Source organism: Centruroides vittatus, unplaced genomic scaffold, assembly GCF_030686945.1.
Source record: "Centruroides vittatus isolate TY-2023 unplaced genomic scaffold, ASM3068694v2 contig_1229, whole genome shotgun sequence".
Classification (NCBI taxonomy): domain Eukaryota; kingdom Metazoa; phylum Arthropoda; class Arachnida; order Scorpiones; family Buthidae; genus Centruroides; species Centruroides vittatus.
In genome coordinates, this window is record NW_027120790.1 from 79,867 (window position 1) to 94,643 (window position 14,777).

At 27.8% G+C, this 14,777-nt stretch overlaps 2 protein-coding genes across 4 annotated transcripts in view; both read right to left on the bottom strand.

Annotated features, from left to right (window-relative positions):
• Positions 1-632: 632 nt before the first annotated feature.
• LOC136987721 (uncharacterized) lies at positions 633-12,699 on the bottom strand. Of its 3 annotated transcripts, none has more exons than XM_067285498.1 (3): positions 9,475-9,659; positions 8,653-8,715; positions 633-2,778 (listed from the first exon to the last, which is right to left on the bottom strand). In XM_067285498.1, exons 1-3 carry the CDS (start codon positions 9,613-9,615, stop codon positions 2,089-2,091), a joined length of 894 nt encoding a protein of 297 aa, XP_067141599.1. In that variant the 5' UTR covers positions 9,616-9,659; the 3' UTR covers positions 633-2,088. The 3 variants fall into 3 exon arrangements, with proteins under 3 accessions (XP_067141599.1, XP_067141594.1, XP_067141604.1); XM_067285493.1 differs by lacking the exon at positions 9,475-9,659 and adding an exon at positions 12,242-12,699 and having other exon boundaries at positions 634-2,778; XM_067285503.1 differs by lacking the exons at positions 8,653-8,715; positions 9,475-9,659 and adding an exon at positions 12,242-12,698 and having other exon boundaries at positions 634-2,778.
• Positions 12,700-14,251: 1,552 nt separating this feature from the next.
• Positions 14,252-14,777, bottom strand: part of LOC136987747 (probable ATP-dependent RNA helicase DDX23) — a 46,185-nt gene continuing 45,659 nt past the window's right edge. Inside the window, exon 18 of the mRNA XM_067285511.1 lies at positions 14,252-14,740. Coding sequence (XP_067141612.1) covers positions 14,517-14,740 — 224 coding nt within the window. The 3' untranslated portion in view covers positions 14,252-14,516. The remainder of the gene's footprint in view (positions 14,741-14,777) is intronic.

Genomic DNA, 14,777 nt, shown 5'->3' on the forward strand with positions numbered 1-14,777 from the left:
CGTATGACTGTCACGTAACTAGAATAAAGCACGTAAACACGAGCCTGCTGATAGTGAAAAATTAAACTTTGAGTTTAGAAAAAAATCTAAGATAGGGAATGAGTCTGACGTATATTAGTAGAATATGAATAAAATAGATGGGAAAATATAAATGCGATAGAATTATGTTCATTATTTTAGGTAAAAATCAGGAAAAATTATTGTCATCATACATATATTTCCTGTTTTTTCCCTGGTCAAACGAAAGGGGTAAAACGAATCCAATACAGTATAATCATTTATATGGAAGATGACACATACCACGAAATTAATCAAATGATCGAGATAAAAGTTATTTAATTGCATTTTAATCGAATAAATCAAAAGGAAGATGACCTTTCACGGTAATTATATAAATCATTTCGATCAATTTTCAATTGAAACGATACTCGAATGGGTATAGAAAATAATTAACTGAAGGAAAAACAAATGTAGGATCAGAGGAACGAACTTAATCAAATATCAGAAGAAAATTAATTTATTCGCTTATAATCAATTAAATGATTAATCTATTTTATTAATTAATGGCAAAACAGATCTTAATAAAGTACTATAACTATCTTATTTGAGAAATGAATAAATATTTATATATTTAGTTAAGTAAGTGCTGGGAAAGTGGATAAAAAAATAAGTTTGAATTAATACAAAAACGGTAAACAGAAAATATTGACATACTGAAAATAGCTAACGATAGGACTAGACTATTAAAGAATGAAGTGATTTAGTGAGGTAAGGTATATGTTTATATATTAAAGTACAGAAAAAGCTATTCAGCTTAGTATAAACCATACCTATCTTTAGATTACCGAAGACACGAAACTGCAATTTAACATTTTCTACAAATAATTGCGCGATTGAACACGGGAAGAGAAAAAAAAATAATAATAATAATAAAGCTGGAAAACTTCCGGAGCATCTTCGAATTCCACGTAACTAAGGCACTCCTATACAGTAATCAATTCAAGCAATAATTTAATATCTGAGCAGTTTTGTTTAACCTGCTTTCGGTATTGCTACTTCAGATGATAATACCAATCCAATGGGCAAAAAATGATACTAATAGATTTTCCTGAAATTATTTCCCTCCACAACATCGGAAGACAAAGATAACTATATACTTATATGTATTGTTTTCCTCTATGTTTCTTCTTTTTCATATATATATATATTTATATATAGTTTGGCACAAGTAGTTTGATACAAACGAATGATTTTTACGACAAATACAATTTAAAGCAGGAAATAAAGTGGATGTAGGAAGGAAGAATAGAAAATCGTTGAATTGGTAAGGTATATATATATATAATATATATATTTATTTATTTATTAATTTATGAAGAAGGAGCGTTTCGGTCGTAAAATATTCTTAGTTGATGGCTGAATTTATGAATACGATCAACCTAATTGTATCGGATAGATGTTTTAACTTAAAATACAATTATTTTCTGTAAGAATTCTAGAGAATAAAGATTAAATACAATAATTTTAGGATAGTAGAGAAAACAAAACGAAATATTTAAGAACAGGAGGTCCTTTGCCTTATACATAACATAGCAAAGAGTAAAAGATTTTCTTGAAATCAGATGAGCTGTCAGCTGAAATCAGCTGTCCTAACGAGTTTAAACCGAAGATTTTAAGTCATGTGAGTGTACTTTTATAAATTTAAACGGTGGCCGAAATCTTTTACGTTTGACATGTTATATATATCGTAGAGGTTTATGTTCGAAAAAATTATTATTTTGTCTTCTCCGCAAACATTTCAGATTAAATCTAAGTATTTTATAATTTATTCCGTGTTTGTATTAAAGTTAACAATATTAATAAATTAAGAAGAAGAATTAAAAAATACAATATTTTGAAACAGACCAATGACGTAACACCGGTCGGTTGATGAATATCGAATAATTTAAGGCACCGATAACAAAAATAAATTACATTCTTATTAAAAATTGTCATTGTGGACGATTTCTGATTTGGAAAATTATAAAAGAAAAAAATGAAATAAAAAAAATAATAGAAACTAAATCAAGCGGGTAAAGGTTAATTTTGCTATTTACATTTAGCACGAAATGCTTTGAGGGGCGAAGATGCACGTATCTGTTGAAAGTAAGAAAATGCTCCTTTGTGACTTCGACTTCGAGGTTTCTCTTCTATCGTTGGGCATTTATTTTGAGCAGATGGAGTGATGCGATTTGTGACTTTGCTTTCTAACAGGTCGAATTCTTCCAATTCTGGTATAGGAAGAAGCGCAGATGGTTTCCTGATGGGTTGCCTGTTGTGGTGATGTCGTTTCTGGTGAACGTAAGCAGGAGCAGCTTGACTGTATCTATTTGATCTACTGTATACTTGGCGTTCGACTGTAGGAGCAGCCGGAGATATGGGTTGAGGCATGTCTGCTACTTTATTATTCCAAAGTTTCTGACGACAGAACTTAGTAGGTGGCAATATAGGACTGTTAGCAATATCCAACATGGCCTCCGGCAAATCTTTCGTCTCTTGAAGTACCGATGCTATAGGGCGCGCATTCTTGTAGATAGCGGAGGACGGAAGATGATGGACTTTACCTGGAGCGGACTGTTTGAGTCGAAGTATTTTTGCTCTGCATATAACACACCTGAGAGGCAGAACTCTCTGCGAAACTGCCATTTGGATAGTTCGGACGAAACACTTACGACAGACTACTTTATGACCGCATGGAAATGTCTGCATTGTTGCTTTGGCGCTGATACAGATGACGCACTAGAAAAAGACATTCATTCATTTAATAAAAATTATACTTTAAAAGAAGCTGAAATCTGACTGTAACGTAAGAAATTTTGCTAAAAATTAAATTATTACATCTGTTTTTTCTGTCATTTTTATTCATTCCTGTATTAAATTACCATTAATAAAAGTTTATCTATAGTTAAAATAGTTTGGTAATTATCTAATATTAATTAATATAAAATTTTTTAACATAAAAATAATTATCAAATGTGCTTCGATATACATTTTAATTAATATTTATGAGAATAATTATATAATTCAAATTCTAAGAAGTTTCTTTTAATCGAATTATCAAACTATTCTAATGGCAGAGGAGGAAGCGTGTTACGCATCCATTAAAAGAAACAGAGTTCATACCCTTCGAGATATCGTAGTAAATTCCAGATAGGAAAAGGATTAGCAAGCAATGTTAAAATCTCTATCGAAAAAGCACTTTCAACATATTAGCAACAATACGATAATATAATTATTTAATATTAATTTTTATCATCAAGAATTTTAACTAATACCTAACGAGGATCATTATATAATTTTGAAGCATAAATAGTCCAACAATAATACAAATTTCAACATGAACCGATGTAAATAAGAGCGTAAAAAAAACGCTCAATAAATGAAAAATGCACTTTTCTTCTGGTTTTTTATATGCATATAAAATTTTATAAGTGACTTATCTCCACATTTTCTTAATTTTTTGATAGATTCTATAACAGAATGAATTTTTAAAAGTCAATTTATAGTATATTTATTCATGTTTTATCTCTATTAAGTTTCAAGATTTGTGATTCTGTTATTTAATATGTTGTTATAACAACAAGAAAGAAAAATTCGATTAGATGGTATTCAAGAATTTATATAATATAAACAATGAATAATTTTATATAATATCTAAAATAAATTTTCATACGTTGATGCGCATTTCTAGAATGTAATAACTAGTAACATATGTTACAGACAACGATCTTGTTTTCTTACAGTTAAACGTATAGGGTTTGTTTATAATGCATCTGGAGCTATTGATTTCATTACAATTAGATCTATCCAGATCATTAATATATTATATCCTAATAAATAATTACACGGATGTAAACATTAACGTTCTTTTAGAATCTATTAATATATTTTTATTAATTACAATTAATAGAATATCTTTGTTAACTTTTAAAATATATATATATACATATATAAATCAATTTAAGCAATAATGTTCCACACAACTACACTTAAAATCTTTTGCATGCAAAATTTCAAATTTTAATTCTGAAATTTAATTGAAAAAGAAGACTTTCATATCCTTGACTAATGCAAATATAGAATATATTTTAATTTTTATATCTCTTAATTGAAGAGTATTGTTTATGCTCATCAGAATTTTTAATGCTAATTTAACTCTAATTAAAATAATAATTAAAAAAAATTAAATTAAACTTTAAAAACTCATGTAAATTTTTCAAATTTAAAAGTAATAATATGAACTTCATGCTCAGTGATTTCTCTCAATATGAAGTCATTTAACAAAGACGGCCTTTTAATTTTCTCTACAGCTCGATTTTCATATAAATTTATTAAATATTAATTCAATTATCAATAAAAAGTTTTTACGGACTGTGGACAAGGCGACGATAGTATTATTTTTATAAATGTATAAAAGCCTATTATAATTGTGATTTAAATGCAGTTTGAATCAATGATTGCTGAATTTATTATACAGTATAAGACAATACCTTAAATAAAAGTATTACAAAATATGGAAGAAATTGCGCGCTGTTGAAACAGAAATAATAAAATAGATGATTTAATAATGTCTAAATTTACGTCTATGAACTATTTTTATGGATTTATTACTATGGATCAAAGTTTACAAAACATTTTTTTTTTTAATTTAAAGAATTTAGCGTAATCCTTTAAATTCATAAAACATTATAAAATAATAATTCGGTTTCTTCTAAGAAAGGACATAATTTTATTCTATAACAACATATCACGGAGTGAAGTATTTTACGATAATTTTAGGAAATCATCGATAGACCCACACGAAATGAGATGACGAATACGTATAATTACACGAGACAATGCTTTAAATGTTATTGTAATATATTTTTATTTTTCGGATAAATATGCAAAAGCAACTTTTCGGATGATTTTTCTATAAGTAGCAAATAATTTCTTCCTTTACTTCTGAAGAAAAGAATTATAATTTATTATACCATTAGTCTAATATATAATTATTACATAGGATAATCATTTAATAGAATAATGAAATGAGAACAATTCGATTACGACAGTAATAGCTTATGAATTTACGTATGATTTTTGTCGACAGTAAATTATTTAAAAAACATACAGTATTTATCTAAATATGAGTTGCATCCTTGTTTTTGGAAGCCATTTTCAGGAATAAATGCTAACTCGAATATAAGGCGCACATCTTTTTTAGCCAGTCTTCAGAGCAAAAAATTTTAAAACGGCATATTTTATGACGAAAAGTTTAAATTTTGCCTCATTACACTTCAGAACACCGGACGAAATCTGATTTGCTCGTGTAGCACGAACTTCAGATATCTTCCGAGACTCCATATTGTATTGCCAATGCTAATCTAAGCTAAAATTAATGAAATGTTTGATGCAGGGCAAGTGACTCGAGGTTGCGCCTAGTGTTTCTTTGTGCAGATATGGCTGAAATATTCGACTTGTTAGAAAATTAATCTTAATTGGTAATTTATGGCTCTCGGCGCATTTCACAGTATCGATCAAAAATTACTTGACGGCATATTCTGTTAAACTTTGGCAATTAAGTAGAAATGGTTTGAAAATTATTTCCTTGAGACAGGATATTCGAACTGACAGAGACAGACGTAGAGTACCTATGAATGGCGCCGCATCTTTAAAAAAATTGTGGAAAGCATTACTCGAATGTAAGGCTCGTGGTATTTTTAAAGTGCCGAAAAATTGGTAAAAAGTGCTCTTTATTTTAAATACAGTATTTCTCGATTTATCCCGATAAGATAAATATTGTCATTTCATTAACCATTTTTCTTCGTGGTTTGATACATTAGAATAAAATCACCGATTTTCAGGATAAAAATCTAAGTTTTACTCTATAATATTTATATGCTTCGGATTTCTAAAATTGTATCAAACAATTTTTTAAATCGAAGTCGTAATTTTTTAATTTAGCATTCAGGATGTATCAGGAGGAAAGGAATATTTTGAAAAATGATTTCTCATAAGAGGAGTAACAAAGTCTATGAGGAATCCGGAGTATCCGGAAATAAATAGATCTGATAAAAATGCACAAACGTCAGTAGACATAGCACGATCCTTTTCACAGAACCTGCTCTGCAGAACACATCGAGCTGTGCACGAGACCGAATGAAGGATGAGGCATACCCAGAGAACGTAGAATCCCGTGATCACTTATTGCTGCCACAATTATGAAAGAAGGCAGGAAGGCACTTCACTCCATTCTGTCATGGATCATCATCAGGTGCAACGAATTGTTACATTTAACACTTTGGCATACAAAATTGTGAAGCATTCATACCGCTGTAAGTTATCTTTGTTAATATTAGTAAATCACTATAAAAAATATGTTCACATAGATTTTTTGTAAGCACCGAGCCAATACAATCACCTCTGGAAGTACAGAGTGTCCCATGTAAAACTGGAATCATTCATCGATTGATACATTATTATAATGTTCATATCGTAAATATGGGAAAAATGAGACAAACTAAACTTTAAAAAAAATAATAATAAATAGTTTTCTTAATAAAACATTATGGAAACCTGCATAACCAGTGTTTCGTCGTTAAGGAGGTCCAATGAATAGATCTGGTTTTACATGGGATATCCCTGTATTCACCTTTTCTCCTGTTACACCATCTATATAAATATTTTTCAATTAATATGTAAAAAGTGTTATAGAAACTTGATTTACATCGGTTAAAAATTTAAATAAAATTAACGGCAGCACGATGAAATAATCATTTTTCTTTTAAAGCATAAACAAACATATACAGACTTAATATACACGTGTATAATTCCTCAAATTGTGATTATTATACTGAAAAAAATAGTATAATATATGACAGTAACGAATAAAAATTATATTTTGTTTAATTAATAATAATTTTCTTATTAATTATATAATTCCTGACATCATTTAAAATAAAGTTAGACGAGTCATCACATCCTGTTTCACATAATTTATGACTTGTTAATTATTATTTTTTCTATCGCATAACCCCGATAATGTAAATTCGCATCAACTTATACGATATCGTAAATGATCGATGTACGGAAAGAGAAATTTATCATAATACTTCCTCTTCTTGTAAGAGATTTATCGTATTTTTAAAAATATTACTTCATTCAGAAATAGTGATAATCGATAATTCACCTTAAATGAAAGTACAAATTTATTTTATAAATAAACGCATTTCATTTCCACTTTAAAAGCACGAATAAATTTTTTAATTCTTGAGTTAAGTATTTTTTCAGATCGCAATAGTGTCAGGTTAAGAGTTTTCGACTTATTATTACTATTTTTTTTTTTTTCATTCTTAAACATCTCCCACTTTGGATCGTATCCAATTTCGATATTATGCGAATTTTCAGCTGCTGAATACGTTGTCCAGCAACTGGAAATTTTATAATATTTTGAGCAGCCCATAGCCTAATTGTGTATCCAGCTAAATTACTACAAATTTTCTCTCAAAGACCTTAATTGTAACGTAGATTTTATAAACATTGGACATTTATAAAATATTTTATACGTAAATAATTTAATTACTTAATTTGTATGTTTAAAAACTTATCAAAAATAACTGGATATAAAATAAATAAATAAATAGCCTGATTATTTTAATATATTTAGATTTTTATACGAGTTTTTAAATTATTATATAATTATTTAAAAACCTCAAGCGAACGATAAGAATGAATTAAAAGGAAATTTTTTTTTTTAATCTTAAAAGTGCTTAAAATTTTTTTACTGATTCAGTTAAAAATGAAAATTAATCTCAACATAAATTCAATAAGTATTCTACAGGAATTAATTTTAAAGTTGTAATAATCTTAGTAAATTGTGGAAGTAGAACATAATTTAGTAGGAAAAGTTAATAAACATAAGTAATGTTCTATTTAGACAACATTCTAAGCTATATATAACATCAAAAGTGGAAATATTTCATTATTTTTATATCTTAGTTAAGAGGGTAGAAATATTCAAAAGTAAAGATAGTGGCCTATATTTTGCATATATTTCTTCAATCAAATGTCGTTAGGATATTTTACGTTTGATATTATTCTGTTTAAATCTGTTCTGTTATTATTTATCCCGTAAATCTCTCGCTCTTTTTTGAATTATTCAGCATCAGAAAAACCCATACAATTGAATTTAAATGTGTACCAAACTAAGAAATTTAGCATTTGAAAATCCGAATAATCTTTCCCGATGTCGGTTTGCATTATTCAACTCTTAAGGAACACAGTAAAAGATCTGAAATAAAAACGTAAATTTTCTACATTACTATCGTCAACAATGCTCATCTTCCATGACCCTGAATGAACATGACATTGTTACGTATCAATTACCCATTAATCGATGAACTCCTTTTTTAAATTCACGTTTCTTTCGTATGAATGCAATCAACTTATTCGAATCGATCTTTAATCTCAGTTTTAACATGTAATAAAAGACTTTCTCTCAACATCACCGCCCTTTAGCAACAGTTACGTAGTCAATTTGGGAATTCTATCCTTTAATAAAGCATTTAAAGTGCAAATTTTATTGCCAACTTTAATTTCAGTTATAATAATTTTTAATATAAGAAAAATAATCACCTCATCGTCTCGCGAGGTTGCCATTTCTGGTTCGTGTTCTTCTAGTTTCACCAATAACTTATCCTAAGAAAAAAAAAAGCTCTGTTAAATTAACATAAAAAAATGAAAGTTATAAAACACGAAACGTCGATGATAGATTATTTAAATTAAATAATTGAAAAATTAATTTTATAAATTTAAGTATTGAATTAAAACAGCAAAAATCTGCAGCGTATGTATTGTATTCGCTTGTTTTGGAAACTGGAACGGATCGAATTGACCTTTGACTTTTTGTAGATTAGTTTTGTTCAAATGTTTCATCAAATAACATTCTTTTTTTGCCACACAAGAAAAGTCGGATGATGGATGAAAATAAAAGTCTACAGATGATGATAATTAACAAATTATCTTCGATTTTATAAGTTTTAAGAAATCCTCAACGAAGATTGGTTAAAAATTGACAAATCGGTTTGAATTATAAAAACAATGTTACTTCTTAATAGTTGATTGGTTAACGGAATCGATTATTATTAATTCGCTAATGTTTATTGGTTAATCGGCGGATTAGATTTGGATGGGAGTGAACTCGAACGGTGATTGGTTATAATATTTAAAATAATAATTAAAAAGTTTTTTTTATTGGTTTACAAATTTTTTATTATAATAATACGGATAATTAATTATATTTTAATATTGTAAAGACTTTTAAATAAAATTAATTATAAACGTTATTAAATAATTAATATTTTCGTTATTCTTAATATACATCTAATACATTAATTACATTAAATTTGCATAATTTACATTAACGATCTGTTAAATATTATTATTTACTTGTTATACATCAAGCTTGTTTAATAAATAATTAAAGAAGTAATACTTATTTGAAGCTGTTATAAGATGCACAGATTTTAGTACTTTTGGATGAATTCCAAAGAATAATAAACAACATATAGAATATTTTCCTTCAAATTCGCCAAACATCTGTTCCAAACCCACTTATATTAAATTAAATTAACAAATTTTTGTCTCGGTAAAGATTAAATTTCATTTAAATGAGTTAAACATATTATACATTAAGTCTAGACTCTAAAATTAAAAAAAAAATATCTTTTAAATTAGAACTAAATGGGAGTTTATTCAATTGTACAGCATGTAATAAATTTCACTAAAAAATGAAATTAAACTTCATTGCATATCGTTATAATGGATGAAAATAGTAGATAAAACTTTATTTAATAGATTAAATATTAAATTATCGTAATTAATATGTAACAAGTTAAAATAAAACGTATAAGAGACGAACATTCCGACGTTGATGTTGTGTCAGTAAGTTAATATTCCTTTAAAAAATTGATGCTTGCGGAGAACTTATTATTAGATTGTATTAATTATATTGATTGGCGGTAAATAATTTATGAAATTTGAATATGTTGGTCTCGATTACGCACGGATGAGCTGGGAAATCACATAAGGTTCCATCGACTGTCTACAAAGAACTAAATATGGAAAATTATCGACTATTCTATTCAATATATACAACGTCAACTTGCTGTAAAAATAAAGAATGTTCTTTCTAATACCTCACAGAATTAATAAATCGTCTTTTTCTTATCCTAACTTTCAATCTTTTTTGCTTCAGTTACATAACTTTTATAAAAGTAAATTCTTTCTCCTCATTCTTTACATAAAATTCAAGCAAAAAAAAAAAAAAAAATTCTAGTTTAGTTAATAGAAAATCGTGTTGAAGTACACTACGTTCTTTTTGCTCTTTTTCATCTTTAATTTTCGAAAATTAAAACTAATTTTAGAGGCTATAAACTTGAATTTTATCATTCGTAGATAGAAAATTATTGACACGTTAATGAATCAAGATAATCGCGTGATTGATGAGTCACCAGCAGGAAATTTTAGAGAAAGGAAGGATAGGCTTCTAACGTAATAAATTATCATAGAGAGGCTTTGTTAAGAGAAAATAACACATATAAAAAATGTCTTAAAAAAAGAAAATCGATCGTTCTACTGATTTTTATTGAGTGAACTTTTTAGATTGGTTCCTTCTTCGTGTAATATTAAAAAAATATATTCAACAAATATTTATCTATCAGAACCCCAAATTAAATCGTGTGTTTTTAAATTTATATCAAAAGATCGATTTTACTAATGGAATTCTGATCTTTTCTGATAATTTCACCCTGTAAACTTAAAAATAGATCTTAGCAGCCATAAAATTTTCTCACTCCTCTTCAGTGGCTTAAAATATATTACATAAATTTTTTCTTAACTTGATATAAATAAACTTCCATATGTTTATTATTCTTAATTTACAACGTTTATAGAAAAATCATACGAATTTAAAGCGAAAAATTCACTATTTTAAAATCTTAAATCTAACTTTAAATCTATGATTTATTGTTATTATTATTATCCAGAAATAAAAAAGAAGAGATATTTCATTCAAGACATCATACAAATGATGACGATTCTCATTCACAGTATCAAAAAGATGAAACTCTTTTCCTCCTCATCAACCGACGTTACTATGGTAACGGCATTCATCTTTATCTCAAAGATCGTCGTCATAGAAACCGTCTTACGAAGAGAATAATCCGAAATTATGTTTGTCTGATCAAATAAGGACAAAAATATTGAACTGGATTCGATTGTTTGTCCCGAGAAAGGTAAAAAAATATAAAATAATTACTATAAAAAGGATATCTTTTTAAATTTGTAGTCAAACGTTGAAAATAGAATTCTTGTCTGGTTACGTGGTCAAATAGATAAATCGATTTTTTAACAAACATACTTTTATCCAGTTTTGAGACTTATTTCCTGAATTTTAAAGTTTTTTTTGTGTTCAACTCAGATTAATCTGGATGAATTTCAATATTTTTTATCCTTTAAAATACGAAGAGATTTATAGTGTTTATGAACGGGTTCAGCATTTAAATCGACCGAACAATCTAAATAATTACTTTAATGCATAAAAAAAACTGATGTTTAGATAAAGAACATGTTAAGAAGTTTAAAAAAGCAGCTATAAAAACCGACGACAAGCAATTTATAATGCTTAATGGTCTCTCAAACAAACGACCTGTATCTAAATGCAGATAGATGATTCGGTTTCTTTTGGTTTTAGACAGGGAGAAAAAAACGCTATTATTTAAATCCTAAATATAACGATTAAATTCGTTTTAAAAAGTAAGTCTAATTAGGTATAAATTGATATTAAAGAAGTTTTAACTGAGGTTTTCAGAGAGTTAAATTATACGAGAATATCGGACGTATTTACCAGGAATTGCATGCAATCGAAACATAAATACCGGAAGTTAAAGTTTTGATTTAGAAAAATAAAAGTATAAGATTTATAGTAAAAACATATTTGGATAGGGAATTATTGCGATTATAACACGCGATATTTTCATTTTTGATACAAATTTTGTCATTTAAACAATAAAAAGTCGATTAAGTGCAGTGTGAAATAATTTGCAACACAATGATCATCACGTGTTTAGAAAGATGCGATTTATAGTTTTGACAGGCAGCTGAAATAATTTCGGTAGCCATGACATAGAGACACGCACAAAAAAATAAACAATATCCTACTTACGATTTTGTGGTTGAGGTGAGCCAATTCTCTCTCCGCTAACTTTCTCTTGTTTTGTTCTTGCTTTTGACGTTTATATTCGTTGATTTTATAGGCCAGGTACATTCCTGGCAAGGCTAGGACCACAAATGGCTTCATTAGAGACGAATTCAAGCTTCTCGGCATCGCGAATGACGCGGCAAATGCCGGTCGCACCAGCGACACTTCTCTACTGGAATCGATGCTGTGCAGAATGCGGCTACATTACTTTCACGGATGCTTGTTGGATGGTTAAGTAGTGACGTGTAGTCACGTCACGGATCGATGAGACAAAAGGAGAAGCAGTCCACCGCCGCCAAAGAAGCATTTTTCACAGCTTAATCACTGCCCTTCTGTTTGGCTGGAAATAATCGGAAGTGGACGACTAACCCCATATAATACGCACTTCCGCTTCGTTTTATGGAACGTAACCTAATGCAATAGGCAAAACAACCGGTTGTAAGTACTGCAGATTTATTCATAAGATACAAATCGCATTAATCTTTTATATATATAGAAAAAAAACTTCATTTGAAATATTCATTTGCTTACGTAAATCGGTCTTTCCCGTTCTACAACTGAGTCATGCGGGAAAGCCGAAACAGATGAAACTTCTTTTTAACGGAAATTATTCGACGTCCGATTTATAAGTATTTCATTTAGGCAAATTTACATCTGAAGCAATAATAAATTTTAATAGAATATTCAATTATCAAGGAAAATTACATTTTGAGCGTAGGAGATGATCTACTTGATACAAGACATTATATATTTTTCAGTTCCCGTTACGAAACTCCTACGATTTCATCTCAGGATAAAGCTTTTTATATAATTTTCTAGAAAAATAGTTTAGAGCACGTCCTGTAAAAATTTCGACCCATTCAGTAAAATATATTTAAGAAATAACAATAACAAGAAAAAATCTAAACGCATCACAAGAATATAAAAAAGTAATTTAAAAAAAAGTGGAGAAACAGAAAAAAATCTATGACCTTTAGGAAATGTTTAAATATTAAAAATTCTAAAAATATATTAAGTTTAAAAGTAAAGAAAATTTTGATTATTTTATAGACTTTTCGAGTATCCTGAAGTAAATTTCAAATATAGTCAAGAAGTTAATAAATTATCCAATATTTGATAATTTTTTTTTAAACGTCTGTGTTTGCTCGACCGTGAATTAGATTAATGAAACGAAGCGACATTTTTAATGAGTAGGAATATCTTTATTTTTGACGTAAGGCACTTCCATAATCATTAATTTAATGGTTTGTGTCGGCTGAAGTAAAAATTGGCCTAAAGTGCTGTTTTGGCACATCAAAAGTTTCTATTCTCATCGCAGGTGACGTCAAAATATATTTTATTTAATTGTTAATGTGTTACTTTTAGAAATTATTTAAAAAGATTTTTGTATTTACATTAGTTTTTAAATGGTAGAAAGATAAACAAACTGAAAACATGAATACAAAAAAAGAAAAAGAAAATTGTTAGTGAAATGTAAATTTTTAAAATTGATGAATTAAATATAAAAATAGATTTTACAGTAAAAAAATTATTTATTCTCTATAAATAGACTTGTTGTCCAAGGTTTTTCTCAATGGATAGACTTTATTTTAATAAATTTTGTAAATATGTTTAAAAATTAATCTTATATCAGAAAAACTATTACTTTCTCTATAAATTTCTATCCAATGATCTAATTAAATAAATTTCTAATTATTTATAATTCATAAATTTTTAATTAATGACTAAATTTTAATTTTATAAGTATATTTTAATTACTACTAATGCTTGGTTTCATTATAAATTAATTATTTGTTGATCAAACAAAGTTATAAAAATAAAATTGTGCAAACTAACAATTATATAATTGTTATTAGTATCTAATATACATTATAAAGTTATATCTATAATAAAATATTTCTTTTAAAAATTTCCTTAATAAAAAAAAAACATATATGAATACTATAAATATTTAAAAATTCAGACAAATTCATAAAAAATTGAACAATAAAAATTTATTGATGATATATCAATATCCTAGCACATGAAAACATGATTCACATTATCTTGATGTACATTATAATACAATGATAATAGTTAATAGAAATTGTTTTCATTCGGTACTTTGATATCTTTCAAACTGATTAATATTTTAAGATTTTCATTATTCAAACAGCATTTTTATCTACTGTCCTTCAAAGACCATTTTGATATTATTCATTCTGGATGTTACAAAGTAAATCAAAAAAGTGGTCTCCGACTATGCAAAAATTTTCTCTTCTCTTCTCTTTTTTGTGACTACGGTACCCGGTTTATGCTGAGCATCCGGATGATTAGCTAATTCGGGTGGGCAAGTTGATACGGGACTACTCAAGATGCATTGTTTCATATCATAAAATAAATGCGAATCCTCTTTGGTCAAAAATGTCACTGCCACGCCGTGTTTACCTGCTCGTCCGGTTCTTCCGATACGATGTGTATAATCTGAAAAATAATACGGATTTTAATATTTATTAATGTC